The sequence below is a fragment of the Phyllobates terribilis genome, unplaced genomic scaffold, assembly GCF_046119375.1.
Source record: "Phyllobates terribilis strain yellow unplaced genomic scaffold, ASM4611937v1 Scaffold_8__6_contigs__length_399053987, whole genome shotgun sequence".
NCBI lineage: Eukaryota > Metazoa > Chordata > Amphibia > Anura > Dendrobatidae > Phyllobates > Phyllobates terribilis.
In genome coordinates this window covers 262,249,096-262,274,969 of record NW_027362768.1, presented here as the reverse complement: position 1 = coordinate 262,274,969, position 25,874 = coordinate 262,249,096, and the positions used below count along the sequence as shown (strand labels likewise).

General features: G+C 44.8%; 1 protein-coding gene across 2 annotated transcripts in view; it reads left to right on the top strand.

Annotated features, from left to right (window-relative positions):
* The window catches only part of LOC141157212 (cytochrome P450 2D15-like), a 267,789-nt gene that overhangs the window by 104,686 nt on the left and 137,229 nt on the right, over positions 1 to 25,874 (top strand). For both annotated transcript variants that reach the window (XM_073644201.1, XM_073644202.1), the window contains exons 4-5: positions 8,667 to 8,824; positions 21,540 to 21,713. In XM_073644201.1, coding sequence (XP_073500302.1) covers positions 8,667 to 8,824; positions 21,540 to 21,713 — 332 coding nt within the window. The remainder of the gene's footprint in view (positions 1 to 8,666; positions 8,825 to 21,539; positions 21,714 to 25,874) is intronic.

Sequence of the window (25,874 nt, the reverse complement as noted above, 5' to 3'; positions counted from 1 at the left end):
TTACACAAGCACTGGCTTACTTGGTCAAAACAATGTGACATTTATTTCCACTGGTTGCGCAGTACCAAAATAAAACCATAAACACAAAATCCATAGCCTTGTGCAGTCGTTAGCTAAACACAATAGACCCTTGCTACTCATACACAGCTGAGCTAGTCCTAGTTAGGTCAAACACAATGGTTATTGCCACAGCAACCAGTTATACTTGCAATTTGGTTCACATAACCTGTGCAGTCTTTTCTCAGAGAGGGATTCTGGCTTGTCTCTCTCTTCAGCTGCTACACAAATCCACTCTGGTCAGATTCCCCAGCTGATTGACTTAGGCCCCCTTCACATATCCATGTATGTAGTACGTGTGGCATCTCTTTTTCATGGATGCCACACTTACTCATTATAACCTATGCTGCTGTGATGTCCGTGCTTTTACATGGACCTTCTATCCATATAAACCACACGGAGATATGTCTGTTTTTTAACCCCTTTCTGACATTGTGCGTAATAGTACGCACCACGTCGGCACTCCCGGTTCAGCGTGGGCTCCGGTGCTGAGCCCGTACTGAACCAGGCACATGTCAGCTGACATGTGCCCGCAACAGCCGCGGGTGGAATCGCGATCCACTCGCAGCTCTTAACTAGTTAAATGCCGCTGTCAATCTCTGGCACACTGATGGCACATGGAAAGCACATTACACACTAATCCAAAACACTGATGACACTGGTACTGTTTTTTCCAGTATCGGTTTTCAGAGGTGTAGCTAAGTCTCCTAGCACCTGGGGTAAGAATTCAGTTTTGCGCCCCCCCCCCTCCTTTCCCCAGCGCATATATGTAAAAAAAATACTTATTTCCGTATAATTTTTCTATTGAGGACTTCTTATCAGATGTGATTGATCAAAGTGTCAATATCACGATATTCTTATGAAAAAAATTTATTGATTTATTCTCGGATTGTCCATTAAAAAGAATGATTGCAATAGTTACATAAAATAGCTATATAGTTACAGAGTGATTGGCCATTTGTCCATGATTAGCTTAATAGTTCAGATTCACCCATCTTTTCCTGGGATCCTGGCTGGTAGATTGCGTCTGTCTGTGTCCAGCACGTGTGTCAGGATGACACCATGTGTCCGGGTAAAGTACGTGTCTCCTTGGGCCTACATCAGCAGCTGTTCACACACAGATCCTCGTCTTGTGTCCTGTGAAATGGCAAGAAGCCCCCCTGTCTCTAACATGGGCTTTTATAGGCCGGTCATATAGCACCTGTTCTTCTGCATATGGCACTGAACTAAAAATGCACAAATAGCGCATGTCATCTAGAAACCCTAGCAAGATGGCTGATGCAATCTTATGCAATGTATGGTACAGAATTTAGAATTAAGAATAAAATGAATATCCGTAATTAATATTTAACAGTATGCAATTAGCACTCTAAGGCTACGGCCCCACTAGAAGTATTTGGTCATTATTTTTTCTTAGGGTTGGGAGCCAAAACCAGGAGTGGATGATAATTGCAGAAGATAAATGCAGAATTGGTGACTTGTTTCTATTATACCTTCTCTCGGATTGTTCCTCACCTGATTTTGGCTCCCACTCCTGAGAAAAAAAAAAGACCAAATACTGATAGTGGGGCCGTGGCTTTAGTCACATACCAACGAGCTGCTCTTCCTAATTCTCTTTGAGAGAAGCAGGAAGAAAAGCTAGTTGATACTTGACCGTAAGGGCTCGCTCTCACTTGCGATTAAATCGGACGTTTGCAATCCGATAAAAAATTGGATTGCATTTGTGCCAATTTAATCCTATGATGGTGTGCTCAGTGGTGTTTTTTTTTTTCAGCTCGGATTGCGATCGGGCTGAAAAAAAAAAATTGCAGCATGCTGCGATTGCATGCTGGATTCGGATCGCATGCACCTATATAAGCCTATTGTTGCGTGTGAAACATCGCACTGCACTTGGATAACACCCGAGCGCAGTGTGATTCTCGCTGATGCCAGCAACAGAGGAGATGGAGAAATTGATTTCTCCGTCCCCTCCACAGCTGTGCTGCGATCCTCTCTGTGTGCGAAAGGATCGCAGCACAGAGCACTGACATTCAGCTCCTGCTCACAGCAGAGTGGGAGTCTAATGTCATTAGCATATCGCATCCGATGCTCTCGCATCGGATGCAATACGCTAGTGGGACCCCGGCCTTAGTATGAAAATCGCATGTGAGTGAAGTGGCCTTGTGATGACTGATGGAACCTGCAAGCAGAGCTGAATCCTGGCAGTGAGTATATTACACGCTGTTAGGATTGGCATGCTACAGGGCTTCATTTTATAATTAAAGGGCTTGTACAGGTTTGAGATTAAAGTCTGCAGTCTTTCTATGTGTCTTCAGGCTTCTGAATTCTCCCAGCGCATGCACTGCACACTTTTAGGATTCTCCCTTGCCGTGGCAAGAGTCGACAGTCATGTGAGCATAAATATGAGATTTGTATACTTCTGGCCACATTCCGACTAGACGTATCTGGCCTTGCTCAATTCATTTTCATTGAGTGAGGCCACGCATGTCTAGTCAGAATGTGAATGTATGTACAGGTGCATCTCACTAAATTAGAATATCACCAAAAAGTTAATTTATTTCAGTTCTTCAATACAAAAAGTGAAACTCATATATTATATAGAGTCATTACAAACAGTGATCTATTAGTGATCTATTTCAAGTGTTTATTTCTGTTAATGATTGATGATTATGGCTTACAGCCAATAAAAACACAAACTTCATTATCTCAGTAAATTAGAATAATTTAAAAAAAACACCTCCAAAGGCTTCCTAAGCATTTAAAAAGGTCCCTTAGTCAGTTTCATTAAGCTCCACAATCATGGGGAAGACTGCTGACTTAACAGATGTCCAGAAGGCAGCCATTCATACACTCCACAAGGTTCCAGAGTTCCAATTTTCATTTGGAAATCAAGGTCCCAGAGTCTGGAGGAAGAGTGGAGAGGCACACAATCCAAGCTGCTTGAGGTCTTGTGTGAAGTTTCCACAATCAGTGATGGTTTGGGGAGCCATGTCATCTGCTGGTGTAGGTCCACTGTGTTTTATCTGGACCAAAGTCAGCGCAGCCATCTACCACAAAATTTTAGAGCACTTCATTCTTCCCTCTGCTTTTTGGAGATGGAAATTTCATTCTCCAGCAGGACTTGTCACCTGTCCACACTGCCAAAAGTACCAATACCTGGTTTACAAACAACAGTATCACTGTGCTTGATTGGCCAGCAAACTCGCCAGACCTTAACCCCATAGAGAATCTATGGGGTATTGTCAAGAGGAAGATGAGAGACACCAGACCCAACAATGCAGACGAGCTGAAGGCTTCTATCAAAGCAACCTGGGCTTCCATAACACCTCAGCAGTGCCACAGGCTGATCGCCTCCATGCCACGCCACATTGATGCAGTAATTGATGCAGAAGGCGCCCTGACCAAGTACTGAGTGCATTTACTGAACATACATTTCAATAGGCCAACATTTCGGGGTTTTAAAATCATTTTTCAAGCTGTTGTTATAAAGTATTCTAATTTACTGAGATAATGACTTTTGTGTTTTCATTGGCTGTAAGCCATAATCATCAACATTAACAGAAATAAACACTAGAAATAGATCACTCTGTTTGTAATTACTCTATATAATATATGAGTTTCACTTTTTGTATTGAAGATCTGAAATAAATTAACTTTTTGATGATATTCTAATTTAGTGAGATGCACCTGTATGAAAATTGCTGGCACCAGAGAATCCTGACAGTGTGCAGTGCGCAATGTGAGAATTCAGAAGTCTGCAGTTACATAGAATGACTGCAGACTCACCACAAACGTGAACAACATCTTTGTTGCTCCTAACATAAATAAAAATATAAAAATGTCAGCATCACAAAAAACATTTACATCCAGGTACCTTATAGATGACGTTGTCTCTGGAGTCGTTCTCTTTCTTTTCTTCCTCTTGTTCAGACGCCATGATGATTTTTCTCTTCAACTACTCGTCTCTGCAGACATCCATCTTTTCTGGTCTTCTGCAGCCCATCCCCACACAATGCCCATAAAGATAGCTGGGTCATTATAATTCTCTTAAATAAAAATATCTGCCCTACGCTGAGCCCCTGAATATATAATTGCCCCTCACTGTATTCCATGCACAAAATATCACCCCCACACTGTCCCTCTTATGGTACATGCTGTCCACACTGTCCTCTCCTTTCCATACTGGGCCCGCTCTTCAAACTATCCTCTCACACTGGGTCCCCTCTATAGGGCCCAGTCTCTATACCATGCCCCCTCATCACACTCCCCTTCCTTAGCATACTGTCCCCTCCTGGCTGTGACCTTACACCCCCATGCTACCCCTCACCCACTACTCAGTCTCTATTCTGTGCCCACTCACACTCTTCTTCCCCCATACTGTCTCCTCACACTATTCCCCTCAATAGTCTCCTTACACGTTTCCCCCGCCTCCTCATATTTCCTTCTCACACATCCCCCCAAACTGAATCCACACACATCCCATCACCCTTGCTCCCCACACTGTGTCTGCACACATTCCATCACCCTCGCACCCCATACTGTGTCCACACACATCCCATTACCCTCGCTCCCCATACTGTGTCTGCACCCACCCCCCACTTGCTCCCCACAGATTAAATCTCCCCCAACCACACTGAATAAATCCCCCCTACCACACTGAGTAAATCCCCCCTACCACACTGAATAAATAGCTCACTGCACAATGAATAAATAGCCCCCCTGCACAATGAATAGATAGCCCCCTGCACACTGTATAGATACCCCCCGTGCACAATGAATAGATATCCCTCCTACACACTGTATAGATATCCCCCTTGCACACTTGTATAGATAGCCCCCCTGCACACTGTATAAATAACTCCCCCCTGCACACTCTATATATAGCCCCCCTGTACCCTACCATGCTGAATCTTCGATGTATTCAGCTCCATAGCTACAGGAGCATGTACCACTGATGGTCTTCTCTCTTCTGGGCGCCAGCGAGTGACATCAGCAGCATGATCACATGACCTGATCACTCTGCTGACGTCGCACTAAGCCAATGGTCAGACCTTCAATTGTACTCTCGTCTGAAAGACGCAAATACAATTGAACTCTAGGAGCCGGCGTGCTGCAGCTTCTGTGAGTCGACTGTCAGATTGACAGCCTACTCAGAGAATGGCAGAATCCCAGACGGGGGGGGGGGGCGGCAGAATGCAGCCGCCGAATTAGGTGGCCCGACAGTGCCCCCTCTGCTGGTTTTATACAGACACGTGAAGGGGGCCAAAGATGAACACCTAACCTGGTTATATACTAAGCCAGCCGGGTTCAAATAATCAGAGCCTGTAGAGCTAGGATTTAACCCTAGCCTACCTGGCTACAATATATATTATATATACTGTATATTATTTATATACAGTACAAACCAAAAGTTTGGACACACCTTCTCATTTAAAGATTTTTCTGTATTTTCAGGTCTATGAAAATTGTGCATTCACACTGAAGGCATCAAAACTATGAAATAACACATGTGGAATTATATACTTAATAAAAAAGTGTGAAACAACTGAAAATATGTCTTATATTCTAGGTTCTTCAAAGTAGCCACCTTTTGCTTTGATGACTGCTTTGCACACGCTTCGCATCCTCTTGATGAGCTTCAAGAGGTAGTCACCGGAAATGGTTTTCACTTCACAGGTGTGCCCTGTCAGGTTTAATAAGTGGGATTTCTTGCCTTATAAATGGGCTTGGGACCATCAGTTATGCTGTGCAGAAGTCTGGTGGATACACAGCTGAGAGTCCTACTGAATAGACTGTTAAAATTTGTATTATGGCAAGAAAAAAGCAGCTAAATAAAGAAAAACGAGTGGCCATCATTACTTTAAGAAATGAAGGTCAGTCAGTCCGAAAAATTGGGAAAACTTTGAAAGTGTCCCCAAGTGCAGTTGCAAAAACCATCAAGCGCTACAAAGAAACTGGCTCACATGAGGACCGCCCCAGGAAAGGAAGACCAAGAGTCACCTCTGCTTCTGAGGATAAGTTTATCCGAGTCACCAGCCTCAGAAATCGCAGGTTAACAGTAGCTCAGATTAGAGACCAGGTCAATGCCACACAGAGTTCTAGCAGCAGACACATCTCTACAACAACTGTTAAGAGGAGACTATGTGCAGCAGGCCTTCATGGTAAAATAACTGCTAGGAAACCACTGCTAAGGACAGGCAACAAGCAGAAGAGACTTGTTTGGGCTAAAGAACACAAGGAATGGACATTAGACCAGTGGAAATCTGTGCTTTGGTCTGATGAGTCCAAATTTAAGATCTTTGGTTCCAACCGCCGTGTCCTTATGCGACGCAGAAAAGGTGAACGAATGGACTCTACATGCCTTGTTCCCACCGTGAAGCATGGAGGAGGAGGTGTGATGGTGTGGGGGTGCTTTGCTGGTGACACTGTTGGGGATTTATTCAAAATTGAAGGCATACTGAACCAGCATGGCTACCACAGCATCTTGCAACGGCATGCTATTCCATCCGGTTTGCGTTTACATGGATCATCATTTATTTTTCAACAGCACGATGACCCCAAACACACCTCCAGGCTGTATAAGGGCTATTTGACCAAGAGTGAGAGTGATGGGGTGCTACGCCAGATGACCTGGCCTCCACAGTCACCAGACCTGAACCCAATCGAGATGGTTTGGGGTGAGCTGCACCGCAGAGTGAAGGCAAAAGGGCCAACAAGTGCTAAGCATCTCTGGGAACTCCTTCAAGATTGTTGGAAGACCATTTCCGGTGACTAACTCTTGAAGCTCATCAAGAGAATGCCAAGAGTGTGCAAAGCAGTCATCAAAGCAAAAGGTGGCTACTTTGAAGAACCTAGAATATAAGACATATTTTCAGTTGTTTCACACTTTTTTGTTAAGTATATAATTCCACATGTGTTAATTCATAGTTTTGATGCCTTCAGTGTGAATGTACAATTTCCATAGTCAAGAAAATACAGAATAATCTTTAAATGAGAAGGTGTGTCCAAACTTTTGGTCTATACTGTATATGACTTGTATCATTTGGTCTGTGGTATATAGGCTGCTATCCCATAGGACTATGCTAATAAGTGGCATCTGCACTATATCACTTTAGCATGTTTTGCACTTTGTTTGTTCATGGACAGTGAGCACGTCCTATTTGAGTATTTTTAATTCCATCTATTAAAGGTTAAATTTTAGGGTATTCACTGTTAGCTGGTACATTTTCCCCTTCTAATCTTGGGAAAATAAACAAATTGTGGCTAAAGAAACATTTTTGTGGAAAAAAAAATGTAATTTTTCATTTTCACATCCCAATAAAGCACATATGACTTCTAGATGTTGATAATACCCATAATGAATTCCTTATAGTCTCCAAAATGGAGTCACTTGTATTGTGTTTCAGCTATTTTGGCAAATCAGGGGCTCTTCAAATTTAACTTGGTGTCCACAATCTATTCCGGCCAAAATGTCGCTTCAAAATTCAAATAGCACTCCTTCCCTTCTGAGCCCTGTTGTGTGCCTAAATAGTAGTTTTTCCCCATATAAGGGGCATCATCGTGCTTAGGAGAAATTGCACAACAAATTGTGTGGTCCATTTTCTCCTAAAACTAAAGCAACATTTTTGTGGAAAATGACTAGTTTTTTATTTTTTGTTTCTACTTTGTTTTAATTCCTGTGAAGCACCAGAAGGGTTAACAATCTTCCTAAATGTGGTTTTGAATACCTTGAAGAGTGCATTTTTTATAATGGGGTCACTTTTGGGAGTTTTTTGACATATATGCCCACAAAAGTCACTTCAAATGTGAAGTGGTCTCTAATAAAATAGATTTTGTAAATTTTGTTGGGAAAATGGAAAAGAGCTGCTAAACTTTTAACATTTCTATCCAAAAAAAGTGTTTAAAAAATGACGCTTATGTAAATTAGACATGTGAAAATTGTTACTTATTAATAATTTTTCATTGGTATGACCATCTGGGTGGAGTATAAAAATTCAAAGTTCAAAAATTGAGAATTTTTTAAAATTGTCATCAAATTTCCATTTTCACATAAATAAACACAAATCATATTTACCTAAATTTACCTCTAATAAGAAGTACAATGTGTCATGAAAAAACAGTCTCAGAATCATTGGGATATATTGAAGCATTCCAGAGTTATTACCACATAAAGTGAAACTGGTCAGAATTGAAAAAATTGGCCTGTGCAGGAAGGTGAAAAACAGGCTAAGGGGTAATGTAAGGGATTAAATATTGCTCTGTAATTGAAAGTTTACCTATAATGAGACACAGACATAAAACATGATTTGGTCATCTTTACATGCCAAAAACCAAGAGTCTACTACATAAAAATATTTGCTCTGCTCATGGGCTCAAGATGAACGTAGTATGGGGCTCTCGGAAGAAACATGGACAACGAAATCAGGCAGGCTCAACATATTTTTTTAATCTTTTGGGGAAATTTATTTTACAGGAGGAATCTGTAAACGTTTTGCTCCCAGTTCTTTAGGCAAATAATTCTCATACCACATTACCTTAATGTAAAGACTACTGACCCTGTACACATGATTTCACATACTAAATCTTTATCATTATTGTGTTTTTTACAGATCAGTTCGATCCAACTTACTTCATAAACAGTGCTGTTAGTAATGTGATCTGTTCTATTGCATTTGGAGATCGGTTTGAGTACAGTGATGAAAAATTTCTACGACTTTTACGTCTCTTTAATGCAACCTTGGTAGCTGAATCCGGACTCTTGGCTCAGGTAATTAAAAAACTTTAAAGCTATAAGCACTAATACCCACTATATGAAAATGCCCAAATAGCTTCATCAGAGAGAGGGAAGACTGGAAATGTAGTGCCACTTATTGGATGTAGCAATCATAAAAGTTAATATCGACTCCTTAGAAAGCTACGCCACATGACAGAATAAGAAGCCAATCCAGAAACTATATTTGTATACACATGTTTTGGGTGTTTGCATCTCATCAGTGCAAAGCAGGATACCTGTTTTGCCAGGGTATTTAAAGGGTAATGTTTCTTGTTATGAAGAGTGCCAAATTGGTGCAAGTCATGTGACAAGATTTATTAAAGGGTCGATATTAACTTCTAGGATTGCTACTTCCAATAAATGGCGCTATAGTTCCAGTTCTTTTTCTCTCTGAAGAGGGTATTTACATATTTAAATTACCAGTAGGCCTATAAGTCTCCTAACGATGACTTGACACTTTCCACAAGGAGAAATATTAACCCTTAGACCCACTTTCTGTAAAATATTCTGAATAGAGATATTCCATTTGTGCTGTCTAATCAAATAAGTGACTTGGAAACAAGTGGGAGTTAAAAACAGGAGTTGAAAGAAAGAGTTCAAGGCCTATAAGTTACTTAATTTTTCCCAACCATTTATTGCTCTTTACTGTTTCTTTGGATAATGGATAGCAAGATTGGAGGTTTACTTCATTGCAAAATTGTTGTAATTCTACCACATTAGAGGGTTTCCAAGTGTGAACCTCCTTTTAAGGCCATGCCACAGCATCTCAATCGGATTAAGGTCAGGACTTTCACCAGGCCACTCCAAATTCTTAATTTTATTTTTCTTAAGCCATTCAGAGGTGGACTTGCTGGTGTGTTTTGGATCATTGTCCTGCAGCATAACCCAAATACGCTTTAGCTTGAGGTCACGGACAGCTCGACGGACATTCTCCTTCAGGATTTTTTGGCAGACAGCAGAATTCATGGTTCCATTTACCACAACAAGTCTTCCAGGTCCTGAAGCAGCAAAACAGCCCCAAACCATCACACTATCACCACCATATTTTACTATAACGTTCCTTTTCTGAAATGCTGTGTTACTTCTACACCAGGTGTAATGGGACATACGCCTTCCATAAAATTCAATTTTTGTCTCATCAGTCTACAGAGTATTCTCCCAAAAGTCTTGGCGATCATGAAGATATTTTCTGGCAAAACTGAGATGAGCCTTTATGTTCTTTTTGCTCAGCAGTAGTTTTCATCTTGGAACTCTGCCATGCATGCCATTTTTGCCCAGTCTCTTTCTTATGGTGGAGTCATGAAAATTGACCTTAATTTAGGAAAGTGAGGCCTGTCATTCTTTGGATGTTGTTGTGGGATCTTTAGTGACCTCTTGGATGAGTTGTCGCTGTGCTCTTGAGGTAATTTTGGTCGACTGACCACTCCTGGGAAGGTTCACCTCTGTTCCATGTATGCGCCATTTGTGGATAATGGCTCTCATTGTGGTTTGCTGGAGTCCCGAAGCTTTAGAAGTGGCTTTATAACCTTTTCCAGACTGATAGATATCAATTACTTTGTTTCTCATTTGTCCCTAAATTTCTTTGGATTGCAGCATGATGTCTAGCTTTTGAGGATCTTTTGGTCTACTTCACTTTGTCAGGCTCGTCCTATTTAAGTGATTTCTTGATTGAGAACAGGTGTGGCAGTAATCAGGCCTGTGTGTGGCTAGGGAAATTGAACTCAGATTCCTAAAGTTATGATATATACAGTTAATTTATGCTTTAAAGATGGGAGGGGAGCAATCACTTTTTTCACAAAGGGCCATGTAGGTTTGGATTTCTTTTTCCCTTAATAATAAGGACCTTAATTTAAAAACTGCTTTTTGTGTTTACTTTTGTTATCTTTGTCTAAGATTTAAATTTGTTTTGTGATCTGAAACATTTAAATGTGACAAAAATGCAAAAGAATAAGAAATCAGGAAGGGGGCAAACACTTTTTCACACCACTGTATGTTGAAGGGTGGAGAAATAGACTTGTTGAAACCTTGTGGGTGCAATTACATAGGGGGCTAAGCATTCAGAAAGAAATATTTGGTGTAATCTATACACAGCCTCAACATCACTGACAAACAGAATGGTCGGCTGCATAATCAGATGATGGGGGCTGCCCCGGCTGGTACAATAGTGCTTATGGGAGATTGTAACTTCCCAGTTATTGACTGGGGTGATGGTTCTGCATCAACATAAAGGGGAGAATATTATAAGCCAATTAGTTGAAGATTCGACAAGAAGTGAAGCTCTGTCGAATCTGGTAATTTCTAACAATGCTCAGCTGGTTGGAAAATGTCACTCATTGTGAATATCTTGGTGTAAGTGACCACAACCTTATGTTTTTTATGATGTAAGCAAAATTAGAGTCTCAGGAAGGCAAAATAGAAAGGCCAGAGTAGACTTTGCCAAAAATGCATCTAAAGAAGCCAGCCCAGTTCTGGAAAAACATTCTTTGGACAAGAACTGAGACTAAGATCAACCTGCACCAGAATGATGTGAAGAAGAAAGTATGGAGAAGGCATATAATGGCTCATGATCCAAAGCACACCACATTCTCTGTAAACCATGATGTGATGGTGTGGCACCCCAGGGGTCCGGTTGCAACAGTGGCATTGCCTCCCTCACAAGTGGTGATGCCATGCCTGGAAGCAAGCAGGGGTCCCTAATCAGGTTTTGCTAAGCATGCAACACTTTCCTGGCTCCAGACCAGCAATGGGAGTCCCTCCCCTTGGCAACTGGGATCTGGGGGCTGGGTTAGTTAGTCTTAGTGTGAGGAGTTGAAGTCAGGACGTCGAAGAGAGAGGAGCTGGGGACTGGAGCTGCGCGGCAGCTCACTCCAGAAGGAACCAACACAGAAGAACTGGACACCGGAGTCCGAGGCTGTGGGGGCACTGAAGGCCCAGCAGCAGAAACCGGAGGGCAGGAGACTGCAGGTCTCCTGGCCCCATCAGACGCCCGGAGGCTCAGTAGCACAGAGGGCCCAGCACCACCACGTGGGAGCGACGCACCAGCAAGGCCCGAGCAGCCTGCCATACGGGTGAGCACAGAAACGTTGCTCTCAGGGATGAGGGCCATCACACAGCTACAAGCAGCAGGGCATAAGAGTTTAGTGGAAAGGGAAGGCCTCCAACTTCACCTGGCAAGGAGGGTTCTTTACTTGCTTCCAGGCTGCCCGGACTTCCACTTCTAGCCAGTACCCTAGTCGCGGCTTGTCTAATCACCACCAGTAAAGCTAAGAGGAAACCGCCATTAAGTTGTGGACTGATTATTGCTGCACCATCAATCCCTGCACTACAACGCCCAGCATAACCCATAACATCTACACTGCCCTGGAGCTAAGCTCTACCTGTGGAGAGCCACACCATCCCTGCTGCAATAACATCAGCTCCAGAGGACCTGCTCCGCAGCGGCGGCTCCCTTAGCCGCATACCACAGGTGGCGTCACGAACTTTATACAATCACTATAAATCCCCAATCAATAACCCCTTTTTATTGACCGCCCTGGGTCACGGACCGGGTCACCGCCACTGTGACATCCCCCAGCATCTACCGGCCCGGCACCGGATACCCCACGGCCCATGGAGTGCGTCAACTTGGCGTCACGGACAGGATTCATGAAGCCCGGTATAACCGGGTCCTGTGTGCCATAGACTTTATTGAACTGTGTTATCACGTGGTTTGCCACCTGCTGAGGGAGAAGAAAGAAGCCCCGATCCGGAACCGCCAGGTAAGAGATCCTTCCGCAGGCAGAGCAGCATACTGGTACGTCAGGAGACGCCCAGGACCTGGCTGAGGTTCACTAGGGGGGGAGGAAGATGCCCAACATGGAGGAGGGTTCAGCCGCAGGCGCGGCCGCTGCCACTGTAATGCCGTTATCAATGCCATACTTACCGGGGGCGGCGTGGTTGCCCCAGTACTCAGGGGAGTCGCACACCCTGAACGAATTTGAGGAAAGACTGCGCAGTTTGTTTAAAGTGTACCCCCTATCTGAGGAGCAAAAAGTCAGCATCCTCATAGGACAGCTAATCGGTGCAGCTCAGAGAGAAGTGAAGTCCTGGCCGGGCAGAGACAAAAGCACTGTAAAAGACAATACTGGCCCGGTTAAAGGATACCTTTGACACCCGCACTGCAGCAGAAATTAAAATGAAGTCTTTCGGGTGCAAACAAAGAATGCAGTACAGTGTATGGGACTATGCTCTAAACCTGCAGGAGGAGCTGCAAGCCATCAAACAGGTAGACCCCGACAGTGTGCATGATGAGGACAGATTGCTAACTGAGCAGTTTATTGAGGGGCTCCTGTCCAGCGCTCACAGGACACAGCTGCGCATTATGGCTCTGCAAAACCCTGATCTGGACTTTGCACAATTTAAAGACAGAGTCATCCGGGTGCTGCGAGAATCAATCCCAAGTGGCACTGCATCCCTCCGGTGTCCAGCTATCACATATCACCAGGAGGTGGCGTCCTTTCCCCCAGCACCTGTGGAGGCTGACACGCAGACCCTAGATAATGATCCATCTGCAGACCTACGCCTTCAGGTCCAGGAGCTGACCAAAAGTGTGGCTACACTAACCAAAACCGTGCAGGCCATGCAAGTGTCTCCAAGGGAAAAGATCCAGCTGGCTTCCAGTCCAGATGACGTCCCATGGCGATGACAGAGAAGAATTCCACCGGTCAGAGGGAGGAACAGCGATCGCTATGACCAGGACGGATAACCCATCTGCCGCTGCTGTCAAAAGGCGGGACACAACGCAAGATTCTGCTATTTAAACGAGCAACACCTGGGGCAGAGGGCCAACCCCCAGGAGTAAGACGACCAGGCCCACAAAGCTGGCGAGACAAGTACATGGGAGGACGACCGGTCCTACCCGTCTAACTTGATGGCATCCCAATGAACGCGTTGCTGGACACTGGGTCCCAGGTGACCACGATGCCGTATATCCTTTATAAATAATACTGGACTGATTCAGACATTACCCGCCATCCAGATGAACATCTTAGTATCTATGCCAGCAATGGTCAGCCCTTGCCTCAGGTGGGGTAAAAAGAGGTGACTATAAAAGCTGGCAAAGTAGAACTGCCATCGCAAGGAATGATTATTGTTGATATTGATCACCAAGAAAGTCATCCCATGATAACCTTAGGCACTAATGTGATAGAAAATTGTCTTGGAGAAATTATTATTTTGTTGCAACAGGTCGCAGAGACTGCCAGTTCCAGTCAGCAGCGAGTTCTGCAGAAGGAGATCAGAGCCCTGATGAAAAGACAACAGGTAGAGCTGTCTGGAGGGGAAATTGGCAGTGTCAGGATGAGTGATCCGTTCCCCACTGGAATGCCCACTAGGAGTGAAATGTTGATATGGTGTCTAGCAGCAATTGGTCTCAGGGGTCAAGATTATCAGGCCCTGGTAGAACCCATGTACTCTGACAGTAGGCCCACCATCTTGACAGCAAGGGGGGTGGTCGATGTCCGCAAGGGAGAGTACCGATACGCATCCTGAACTGTGGGGAGAAAGAGGTCCATTTACTCCTGTATGCTACCCTTGCTAAGCTGTTCACTGTCAGTAACAATTCTATAAGGACAGTGGAACCCTTGCCTCCATCCAAACCGGCGGAGGATAATAGCTCCAAGGGACAGGTGGAGGATTGGTGTCAGAAGCTACAAGTGGGCACTAACTCCACCCCGTTGCATCAAAAGCATGGAGTATACCGGGTGGTCTGAGAGTATGAGCGGGTACTCAGCAAACACCCAGTAGATTTTGGGCAGATAAAAAGGATCCAACATCATATCCCCACGGGAGATCATCTGCCCACTAAAGAGAGGTACAGGGTGGTACCCCCAGCTCACCATTAATGTGCCAAAGGAATGCTACGGGAGATGAAGGAGGCTGGGGTGATCAGAGATAGTTGTAGCCCCTGGGTAACTCCATTAGTTCTCGTTAGAAAGAAGGATGGTACAATGAGGATGTGTTGATTACAGGAAGATTAACCGCATTACACATAAGGACGCCTGCCTATTACCCAGGATTGAGGAGTCATTAGCTGCACTAAGATCTGCTAATTATTTCTCCACTTTGGATCTCACCAGTGGGTACTGGCAGGTTCCTGTGGCAGAGGCGGACAAAGAAAAGACCGCGTTTACAACACCAATGGGCCTCAGCGAGTTCAACTGCATGCCATTCGGGCTCTGCAACGCCCCAGGAACCTTCCAACGGTTAATGGAGAGCTGCCTAGGACACAAGAACTTCGAAACTGTCCTGCTGTACCTGGACGATGTAATTGTCTACTCGAAAACATATGAAGACCACCTGGAGCACCTGGCCGAGGTGTTCGAATCCCTATCTGGTTTTGGCCTGAAGGTAAAGCCGTCCAAATGCCACCTGTTGAAGCCCAAGGTGCAGTACCTAGGTCATGTGGTAAGCGCCAAAGGTGTAGCACCAGACCCAGAAAAAGTCACCGTGATTAAAGACTGGCCAAAACCCTCCACTATTAAAGGAGTGCGGCAGTTCCTCTGGCTGGTAGGCTACTACAGGAGATTTATCAGGGGTTTCACCAAGATAGCGACACCCATGCAGGACCTCTTAGTGGGCAGTCCAAGAAGGCCAAGAACCCGAAACCTCAGTTCAAATGGGGTAAACCAGAAGACGAATCTTTCACCCGACTGTAGATGGCTCTGACCAAAGACGAAGTCCTGGCCTACCCTGACTATGGCCAACTCTTTATACTTCATACAGATGCCAGCAACGTGGGATTGGGAGCGGTGCTGTCCCAGGTACAGCAAGGCAGAGAGAGAGTGATTGCCTACGCCAGCAGGAAGCTTCGGCCCACGGAAAGGAACCCCGACAACTACAGTTCCTTCAAGTTGGAGTTTCTCACCATACTCTGGGCTGTAACAGAGCGCTTCAAGCACTATCTCGCCTCCTCCAAATTTACAGTCTTCACAGACAATAACCTGCTGACGCACCTGGAGACTGCGAAGCTTGGTGCCCTAGAACAACGATGGATGGCCTGACTGTCTAACTACGAGTTTACCATCAAGTATCGGACGGGGCATAAAAATGCAAATGCTGATGCGCTGTCCAGGATGCCCAACTTGCCAGATGGGGGAGAAGACCCGGAAGAGCTGGAGGAGATAGAGATACCCGCTTTCCATTGTCATGGGGTAACCCAGTGCTCCCACTGTGTGAGGGACAAGCGCTCCGCCAACAGATAGGCCTCGTTCAACCCATTGCCCCACCATGGATGGGCAGAGATGCAGGATAGCGACCCCGCTGTCTGCCTAGTCAAGGAGTTGCTGACGCAAGCTGACTCGCACCCTGATCCAGATGCTCCACAGGAGACCCAACAGTTGTGGAAGGAGAAGGGCAAGCTGTTCATCTACAAGGGAAAGCTGTGTCGAAGAAGCATCAACTCCCGGACACATGAATTGGTCTGGCAGGTGGTAGTCCCGAGGCGGGATGCGCCAATGGTCTTAGAAGCGTACCACGATAAAGCAGGACACTTCGGGTGGAAGAAGTTAGAAGTCCTGCTACGTGAGCGATTCTACTGGGTTGGCATGAGGAAGGCAATCGAGAGATGGTGTAGAGAATGTGGTCCATGCAACCTGAGACGAAAAGACCGTGACAGCAAGAGGGCTCCCCTGCAGCCCATAATCACAATACAACCACTTGAACTGGTAGCCTTGGACCACGTGAAGCTAGCCCCAAGCAGGTCAGGCTATGTCTACGCTCTAACCATAGTAGACCACTACTCCTGGTTCTTGGTGGTAGTGCCAGTGAAAGACCAGATGGCTCAGACAGCAGCCAAAGCGTTCCAACAACACTTTTGTCGCCTGAACGGGTGCTTACCGACCAAGGTCCAGCCTTTGAACCAGAGGTGTTCCAGGAATTCTGTAACTTGTACGGCTGCAAGAAAATAAGGACGACGCCGTATGATCCCCAGACCAACGGGTTGTGTGAGAAGATGAACCAGGTGGTAATAGACCTGTTGAAGACGTTGCCCCTTGAAGAACGTAGCCTGTGGCCAGAGAAGTTACCAGATTTGGTGGACCTATATAACCACATCCCGGTGAACTCCACCAACTGCACACCCGCTTACCTGATGAGAGCAAGACCTGGTAAGCTACCCATCGACTTAGACATGGGAGTCCTAACACCAGAGATGACTTCACCAGATGCGGATTGGGATACCGAGCGGCAGCAACAATACAGCAAGGTGCAAGAATGTGTTGAGAGTAGTTTGTCCCAGGCGAGACAGAAGCAAGAGAAAACTTACAATCAGCACGCACCTGCCGTTCCCTTATCACCTGGAAAACAGGTACTTAAGAGGAAGAGACAAGTCCACAAGTTAGATGACCAGTGGGAGGTTGAGCCATACACCATCCTACCCTCAAATTACGACAACACCAAAGTGTGCCTCATCAGCAAAGATGGAGGGGAAACTTCAGCGGCAGTCTCAAGAGACCACTTGAAGATCTGTCCTGAACAGTTGAAACACAGAAAAGAATATCAAGACAACTCTCAGCCCACAGAAGGAGTGGAGGAAGTGGTCCAAACAGTACTCGGAGAATTTCCCCGGTCTTGGACGCAGGTGAACAGTACAATTGTAGTACCGGTCCTTACCTTTCTCCAAGCGGCCTGACCGGAAGCTGCAGAAGTCCCAGAACAACTAGAAGACCAGTCGGCCCCAGAGACAGATACTTCATCAGCAGACCAGGAGAGTCGACCCTCTGCTAGCATTGAATCTGTCGTACCCATGGTGAGCCAAAGAATTTGTAGGAGATTACCCAGCCTACCGGTGTTACCTCAGACTACCTGTAGTGTAGTTCACACTGAACCGACCACACCAGGGGTAGACAGTAGGGACCAGGGTAGGACAGTGACCACCAATGTACTACGTAGATCGACCAGGAGTACAAAAGGTCAGCTCCCTGCCCGCTGGAGGAACTAAAGTATAAGAGAACTAAAATGTATGTTGTATATAGTTGTCCCCGTTAAATATTCTTGGAAATGTATATTTGCTAAATTTATGGACAATTGGACCACAGGACTAGGTGTGGTCAGGACAATATTGAAAATAGTTACTAAGTGGCATAGAAAATAAACCGCCGGCGTGGCTGAATACCAGGCCCACCGAAAGAGTGCCCTGAAGCCACGCCCAGGGACGATGCACAAAGAGGGTTGATGCGGCTCCCACCAGCCAAATTACAGTTACCAGGATTGTGGCGTAAGGACTAAACGCCGCAGTGACTGCTTTCAATTTTTGTTGGGTTTTTGTAACTTTTGAATTTGTAACCTGTTTGTAATGTGAATTGTTATTGTTAATTGTTAATTTTAAAAGGTATCCTCAGTCCGAGAGTACTGAAGTTAACTAGGGGGGAATGTGGCACCCCTGGGGTCCAGGCTGCCACAGTGGCATTGCCTACCTCACAAGAGGTGATGCCATGCCTGGAAGCAAGCAGGGGTCCCCTAATCAGGTTTTGCTAAGCATGCATCACTTTCCTGGCTCCATACCAGCAAGGGGAGTGCCTCCCCTTGGCAACTGGGATCTGGGGGCGGGGTTAGTTAGTCTTAGTGTGAGGAGTTGAAGTCAGGACGTCGAAGAGAGAGGAGCTGGGGACTGGAGCTGCGTGGCAGCTCACCCCAGAAGGAACCAACACAGAAGAACCGGACACCGGAGTCCGAGGCTGTGGGGGAACTGAAGGCCCAGCAGCAAAAACCGGAGGGCAGGAGACTGCAGGTCTCCTGGCCCCATCAGACGCCCGGAGGCTCAGTAGCACAGAGGGCCCAGCACCGGCCCTTGGGAGCGACGCACCAGCAAGGCCCGAGCTGCCTGCCATACGGGTGAGCACAGAAACGTTGCACTCAGGGACGAGGGCCACCACACAGCTACAAGCAGCAGGGCCAAAGAGTTTAGTGGAAAGGGAAGGCCTCCAACTTCACCTGGCAAGGAGGATTCTTTACTTGCTTCCAGGCTGCCCGGACTTCCACTTCTAGCCAGTACCCTAGTCGCGGCTTGTCTAATCACCACCAGTAAAGCTAAGAGGAATCCGCCATCAAGTTGTGGACAGATTATTGCTGCGCCATCAATCCCTGCACTACAACGCCCAGCATAACCCATAACATCTACGCTGCCCTGGAGCTAAGCTCTACCTGTGGAGAGCCACACCATCCCTGCTGCAGTAACATCAGCTCCAGAGGACCTGCTCCGCAGCGGCAGCTCCCTTAGCCGCATACCACAGGTGGCGTCACGAACTTTATACAATCACTATAAATCCCCAATCAATAACCCCTTTTTATTGACCACCCTGAGTCAAGGACCGAGTCACCGCCACTGTGACATCCCCCAGCATCTACCAGCCAATTTTACTTTTGAGCCCCTGAAATGAGGAGACTTTAAAGAAAAATGGTTGCAATTCCTAAGTGTGTCACAGGATATTTTTGTTCAACCCCTTTAATTAAACCTGAAAGTCTATGCTTTAATTGCATCTCAGTTGTTTCATTTCATGTCCAAAATAGTGGCATGTGGTGCCCAAATCACAAAAATTCAGTCACTGTCCAAATATTTCTGGACCTAACTGTATATTTATCTGAGAGATTTGCACTAGTATTTTTTAAAAATATAAAAAGTTGAATAGAATATGCAAAAAAAGTAATCAAATCAGCTGGTAAGTATAGCTCTGAAATAAAAAAAATGTTAATTTTTTGCTTTAATATAAAATACATTGCTCATCTCTAATTATGAACATTATGACAATCATATTATTTATTTCTATGACCATCAAGTAAAGAGATAATCATTATATTTATATTTGAGGTACAACATCCATTGAATAGGGTAAAAATATGTATCAAGAAATATGTTGGAAGGACCTATCTAGAAGGGGACAGGCAGGGCATTTTCCCATGGCATCCAAGGTGTCTCCTAGGCGGCTCCATTTTGCCGCCTTCTGGAGTGGGATTTGGCCGTTCTCTGAACAATCTATCAATCTAACAGCTGGCTCAGAGAAGAAGTAACACACCGGCTCCCACATTCAATTGTACTCGTTCACGCATAAATATAATCGAGGCTCTTACTGTTAGCACTTCTGGTTCAGGGTGATGTCACATGACTGCCCATTCTTGTTGTTGGCACAGGTAAAAATTGACAACTTACAGTGTGACCGATGTGAGGATTCATAAATCTGTAGTCACATAGAATAACTGCAGAATTTCGTCACAAACGTGGACAACCCCTTTAAATGTAATATTAAAGTGCACCTGTCAGCAGGATTGTGCTTAGTAAACCACATACACTGTCAGGTTGGCGCGTTACACTGAGTGAAATTATACCTTTGTTGATGAAATCCGTCCAGTAATTCTTTTATAATCTTTATTTTCATTTCTGACATAATGATATGCTCGTGCTTCGGGGGAGACTTTGGGGAGGGGTTTTAACTGGTGCTCTGCTTATGTATTCATACTTCTGCCTTCTGACTGGTCACTGTGCTTTCAGTGACCTGCCTACTATTTTAAATACTACCTGTGTAATTTGTGTGCCACACATGAAATTAACAAAATGGCCCCAGCCGCCTGCACAGTAGCATCTTTCGGTTGCCGATAGATGCTACTGCGCGGGTGCCATTTTGCTGGAGGAAAAAGAAATTTGCCTGCAGAAATTTGGCGCCGCGTCCCGTGAATGCGCAGTAGCATCTCTCGGCAACCGAGAAATGCTACTGCGCAAGCGCGGGCAGTGGGGGCAATATTGCTGCAGGCAAATTTCTTTTTAATCCAGCAAAATGACGCCAGCGCGTGTGCAGTAGCAACCGAGAGATGCTACTGCGCATGTGTGGGCAGCGGGGTTTATTTTGGTGTATGTAAATTTCATGTGTGGCACACAAATTACACAGCCGGTATTTAAAATAGTAGGCAGGTCATTGAAAGCACAGTGACCTGTCAGAAGGCAGAAATATGAATACATAAGCTGAGCACCAGTTACAGGTCCACCCCAAAGGCCGCCCCGAAGCATATCATTATGGCAGAAATGAAAATAAAGATTATTAAAGAACCACAAGACGGATTTCATCAACAAAGGTATCATTTTACTCAGTGTAACGGCGCCCACCTGACAGTGTATGTGGTTTACTAAGCATAATCCAGCTGACAGGTGCACTTTAAGTACCCTAGCATGCCCAGACATAACAGTGTGTTATGTACTCACTGTCAGGGCCCAGCTCTGCTCCCAGTGCAATACCATAGCCAACCATATGCGTTTTTCATACTTACAGTCCATAGCTTCTCTTATTGCTTCTCTTAATGAAGCAAGTGCTGTAGTATTTCACTGAAAATTGAAAGGATTAGGAAGAGCAGCTTGTTGGCATGTGACTGTAAGTTTGAAAATCGCAAAAAAGTTGTCAAATGATGACTACTCAAACCACTTGAAAACCTAGATCCAACTCTGGGGTGGGGTAATATGATATTTATCCAATGGTTCATTGCCTCCTCCACAACAAGTACAGCACTCCCTGTAGTTCACACTGTGGTACATTTTTATTTTGTTTGTCACTTTAGTAACAAATGTCATTCAAAAGAATCACTTTCACTGTGGACCATTAGCAAATGACGCTATTATGAACACCCTAAACGGTCAGTCATATATGGGGATTATTAATGATATTCTACAATTCTTGATTTTATTTTGTAGATTCTAAATGAAATTCCCTTTCTCACTCACATCCCGTGGCTTATTGACCGAGTAATGGAGCCGGAGTATGAACTGATTGCATTTCTTCATGAAATTATTTCAGACCATCAGAAAACTTGGGATCCAAACCACACTCGTGATTTTATTGATGCCTACCTAATGGAGATGGAAAAGGTAGAAGCACTTTTACCATTAGAGCTCGCTCAAACTGTCTTTTAACATGGCAGAGCGCTATCCAATGTTTTATCAGATACTACTTGGCCCTTTGTTATACTATGTAGAAACAAGAAACAGAGCTTAAGATGCTTTGTGAGTTGCAAATCCTTGGGAGGAAAACCTCTAGGGTGCCATGACTCCATCTAGTGTCGCTCAAAAACAATGGAAAATGTGGAAAAAAGTGGCACTTTCACAGGTGAAATAAAAACACTATTTTATTTCTTTAAACCCGACATAGAAAGATAAAAAACTGACGCGTTTCTGGCGGCCTAGATGCCCTTAACCACTTAAGCCCCGAGGGTGGTTTGCACGTTAATGACCAGGCCAATTTTTACAATTCTGACCACTGTCACTTTATGAGGTAATTACTCTGGAACGCTTCAACGGATCCCCCTGATTCTGAGATTGTTTTTTCGTGACATATTGTACTTCATGATTGTGGAAAAATTTCTTCGATATCACTTGCATTTATTTGTGAAAAAAACAGAAATTTGGCGAAAATTTTGAAAATTTTGCAATTTTCAAAATTTGAATTTTTAAACCCTGAAATCAGAGAGATATGTCACACAAAAGAGTTAATAAATAACATTTCCCACATGTCTACTTTACATCAGCACAATTTTGGAACCAAAATTTTTTTTTGTTAGGGAGCTATAAGGGTTAAAAGTTGACCAGCGATTTCTCATTTTTCCAACAAAATTTACAAAACCATTTGTTTAGGGACCACATCATATTTGAAGTCACTTTGAGAGGTCTTTATGACAGAAAATACCCAAAAGTGACACCATTCTAAAAACTGCACTCCTCAAGGTGCTCAAAACCACATTCAAGAACTTTATTAACCCTTCAGATGCTTCACAGGAATTTTTTGAATGTGGAAGAAAAAAATGAACATTTAACTTTTTTCACAAAAATGTTACTTTAGACCCAATTTTTTTATTTTCACAGGGGTAACAAGAAAAAATGGACCCCAAAATTTGTTGTGCAATTTCCCCTGGGCACGCAGATACCCAATATTTGGGGAAAAAAACACTGTTTGGGCGCACGGCAGGGCTCGGAAGGGAAGGAGCGCCATTTGACTTTTTGATTGTAAAATTTGCTTGAATAATTAGCAGACGCCATGTTGTGTTTGGAGAGCCCCTGTGTGCCCAAACTTTGGAGCTCCCCCACAAGTGACCCCATTTTGGAAACTAGACCCCCCAAGTCACCTTTCTAGATGCATAGTGAGCACTTGGAACCCCCAGGTGCTTCACAAATTGATTCGTAAAAATGAAAAAGTGAAAAAAAAAACACTTTTTCATGTTTACGAATCAATTTGTGAAGCACCTGGGGGTTCCAAGTGCTCACTATGCATCTAGATAAGTGCCTTTGGGGGTCTAGTTTCCAAAATGGGGTCACTTGTGGGGGAGCTCCAATGTTTGGGCACACAGGGACTCTCCAAATGCAACATGGTATCCGCTAACAAATTGAATGGAAAATCGGCTCAAATTGTTAGCGGACACCACGTTGCGTTTGGAGAGCCCCTCTGTGCCCAAACTTTAGAGCTCCCCCACAAGTGACCCCATTTTGGAAACTAGACCCCCCAAGGCACCTTTCTAGATGCATAGTGAGCACTTGGAACCCCCAGGTGCTTCACAAATTGATTCATAAAAATGAAAAAGTGAAAAAAAAAACACTTTTTCATTTTTACGAATCAATTTGTGAAGCACCTGGGGATTCCAAGTGCTCACTATGCATCTAGATAGGTGCCTTGGGGAGTCTAGTTTCCAAAATGGGGTCACTTGTGGGGGAGCACCAATGTTTGGGCACACAGGGACTCTCCAAATGCAACATGGTATCCGCTAACAAATTGAATGGTAAATCGGCTCAAATTGTTAGCGGACACCACGTTGCGTTTGGAGAGCCCCTCTGTGCCCAAACTTTGGAGCTCCCCCACAAGTGACCCCATTTTGGAAACTAGACCCCCCAAGGCACCTTTCTAGATGCATAGTGAGCACTTGGAACCCCCAGGTGCTTCACAAATTGATTCGTAAAAATGAAAAAGTGAAAAAAAAACACTTTTTCATTTTTATGAATCAATTTGTGAAGCACCTGGGGTTCCAAGTGCTCACTATGAATCTAGATAGGTGCCTTGGGGGGTCTAGTTTCCAAAATGGGGTCACTTGTGGGGGAGCTACAATGTTTGGGCACACAGGGACTCTCCAAATGCAACATGATATCCGCTAACAAAATGTCGGCTCAAATTGTTAGCGGACACCATGTTGCGTTTGGAGAGCCCCTGTGTGCCCAAACTTTAGAGCTCCCCCACATTTGACCCCATTTTGGAAACTAGACCCCCCAAGGCACCTATCTAGATGCATAGTGAGCACTTGGAACCCCCAGGTGCTTCACAAATTGATTCGTAAAAATGAAAAAGTGAAAAAAAAAAACACTTTTTCATTTTTATGAATCAATTTGTGAAGCACCTGGGGTTCCAAGTGCTCACTATGAATCTAGAAAGGTGCCTTGGGGGGTCTAGTTTCCAAAATGGGGTCACTTGTGGGGGAGCTCCAAAGTTTGGGCACACAGGGGCTCTCCAAACGCAACATGGTGTCCGCTAACAATTTGAGCCGACAATTTGTTAGCGGATATCATGTTGCATTTGGAGAGTCCCTGTGTGCCCAAACATTGGAGCTCCCCCACAAGTGACCCCATTTTGGAAACTAGACCCCCCAAGGCACCTATCTAGATTCATAGTGAGCACTTGGAACCCCAGGTGCTTCCCAAATTGATTCATAAAAATGAAAAAGTGTTTTTTTTTTCACTTTTTCATTTTTACGAATCAATTTGTGAAGCACCTGGGGGTTCCAAGTGCTCACTATGCATCTAGATAGGTGCCTTGGGGGGTCTAGTTTCCAAAATGGGGTCACTTGAGGGGGAGCTCCAATGTTTGGGCACACAGGGGCTCTCCAAACGCAACATGGCGTCCGCTAACAATTTGAGCCGATTTTCCATTCAATTCGTTAGCGGACACCATGTCGCGTTTGGAGAGCCCGTGATGTGCCTAAACAGTGGAGCTCCCCCACAAGTGTCCCCATTTTGGAAACTATACCCCTCAAGGATTTTATTAAGGTGTATAGTGAACATTTTGAACCCAGAGGTACGGCACAGAATTTGTTTACATTAGGTCATCATATTGAATAATTTGTCATTATTCTTGAGCGCAAGTGCTCGCTACTTGAGTTTGCATCGGGTACTCAGGTATGCACCATGTACAGCGTGTGCTCGAGTGACATGCTCGAGTCCCTGCTCCGCATGTTTCACGGTTATTAGACACCCAAAAAAAAACATGCGGGGATCGCTCGTGCATGGCAGGCAATCCCCGTAAAGTTTTTTTGGTCGCGAAGCATATGGGGCAGAGACTCGAGCATGTCACTCAAATACCCACGATACTCAATGCATACCAGAGCACCCGATGCAAACTCAAGTAGCGAGCACTTGCGCTCAACACTAGTCGCCATATCGTCATCTTTTTTTCTTACTTTTGAAAAAAATCCCAACCCCAGCCCTAACCCTAGCACAACCCTAGCCCCAGCACAACCCTAGCCCCTGCACAACCCCAGCCCCAGCACAACCCTAGCCCCAGCACAACCCTACCCCCAGCACAACCCTAGCCCCAGCACAACCCTAGCCCCAAACCCAGCCCTAACCCTAGCCCAATCCTAACCCGAGAGTTTATTTTTGACGCCGTTCCTCGTGCGGTATAAGTGATTAGACGACTTTATTCTTCGGGTCGGTGCGATTACAGCGATACCAGAATCATATGGGGTTTTTATGATTGACAGCTGTCACACACTAAAAGACGCACTTTTTGTAAAATCTAGTTTTTGCATCTCCATATTTTGAGAGCTATAATTTTTCCAGATTTTGGTAGACAGTCATGTGATGGCTCGTTTTTTGCGGGATGACTTGACGTTGTTATTGGTGCCATTTTCAGGCACGTGACATTTTTTGATCGCTTTCTATTCCGATTTTTGGGAGGCAGAATAAACAAAAACCAACAATTCAGGAATTGTTTTTTTTTTTTTTTTATTCTGTTCCGCGTGTGGTAAAATTGATGAGGTAGCTTTATTCTTCGGG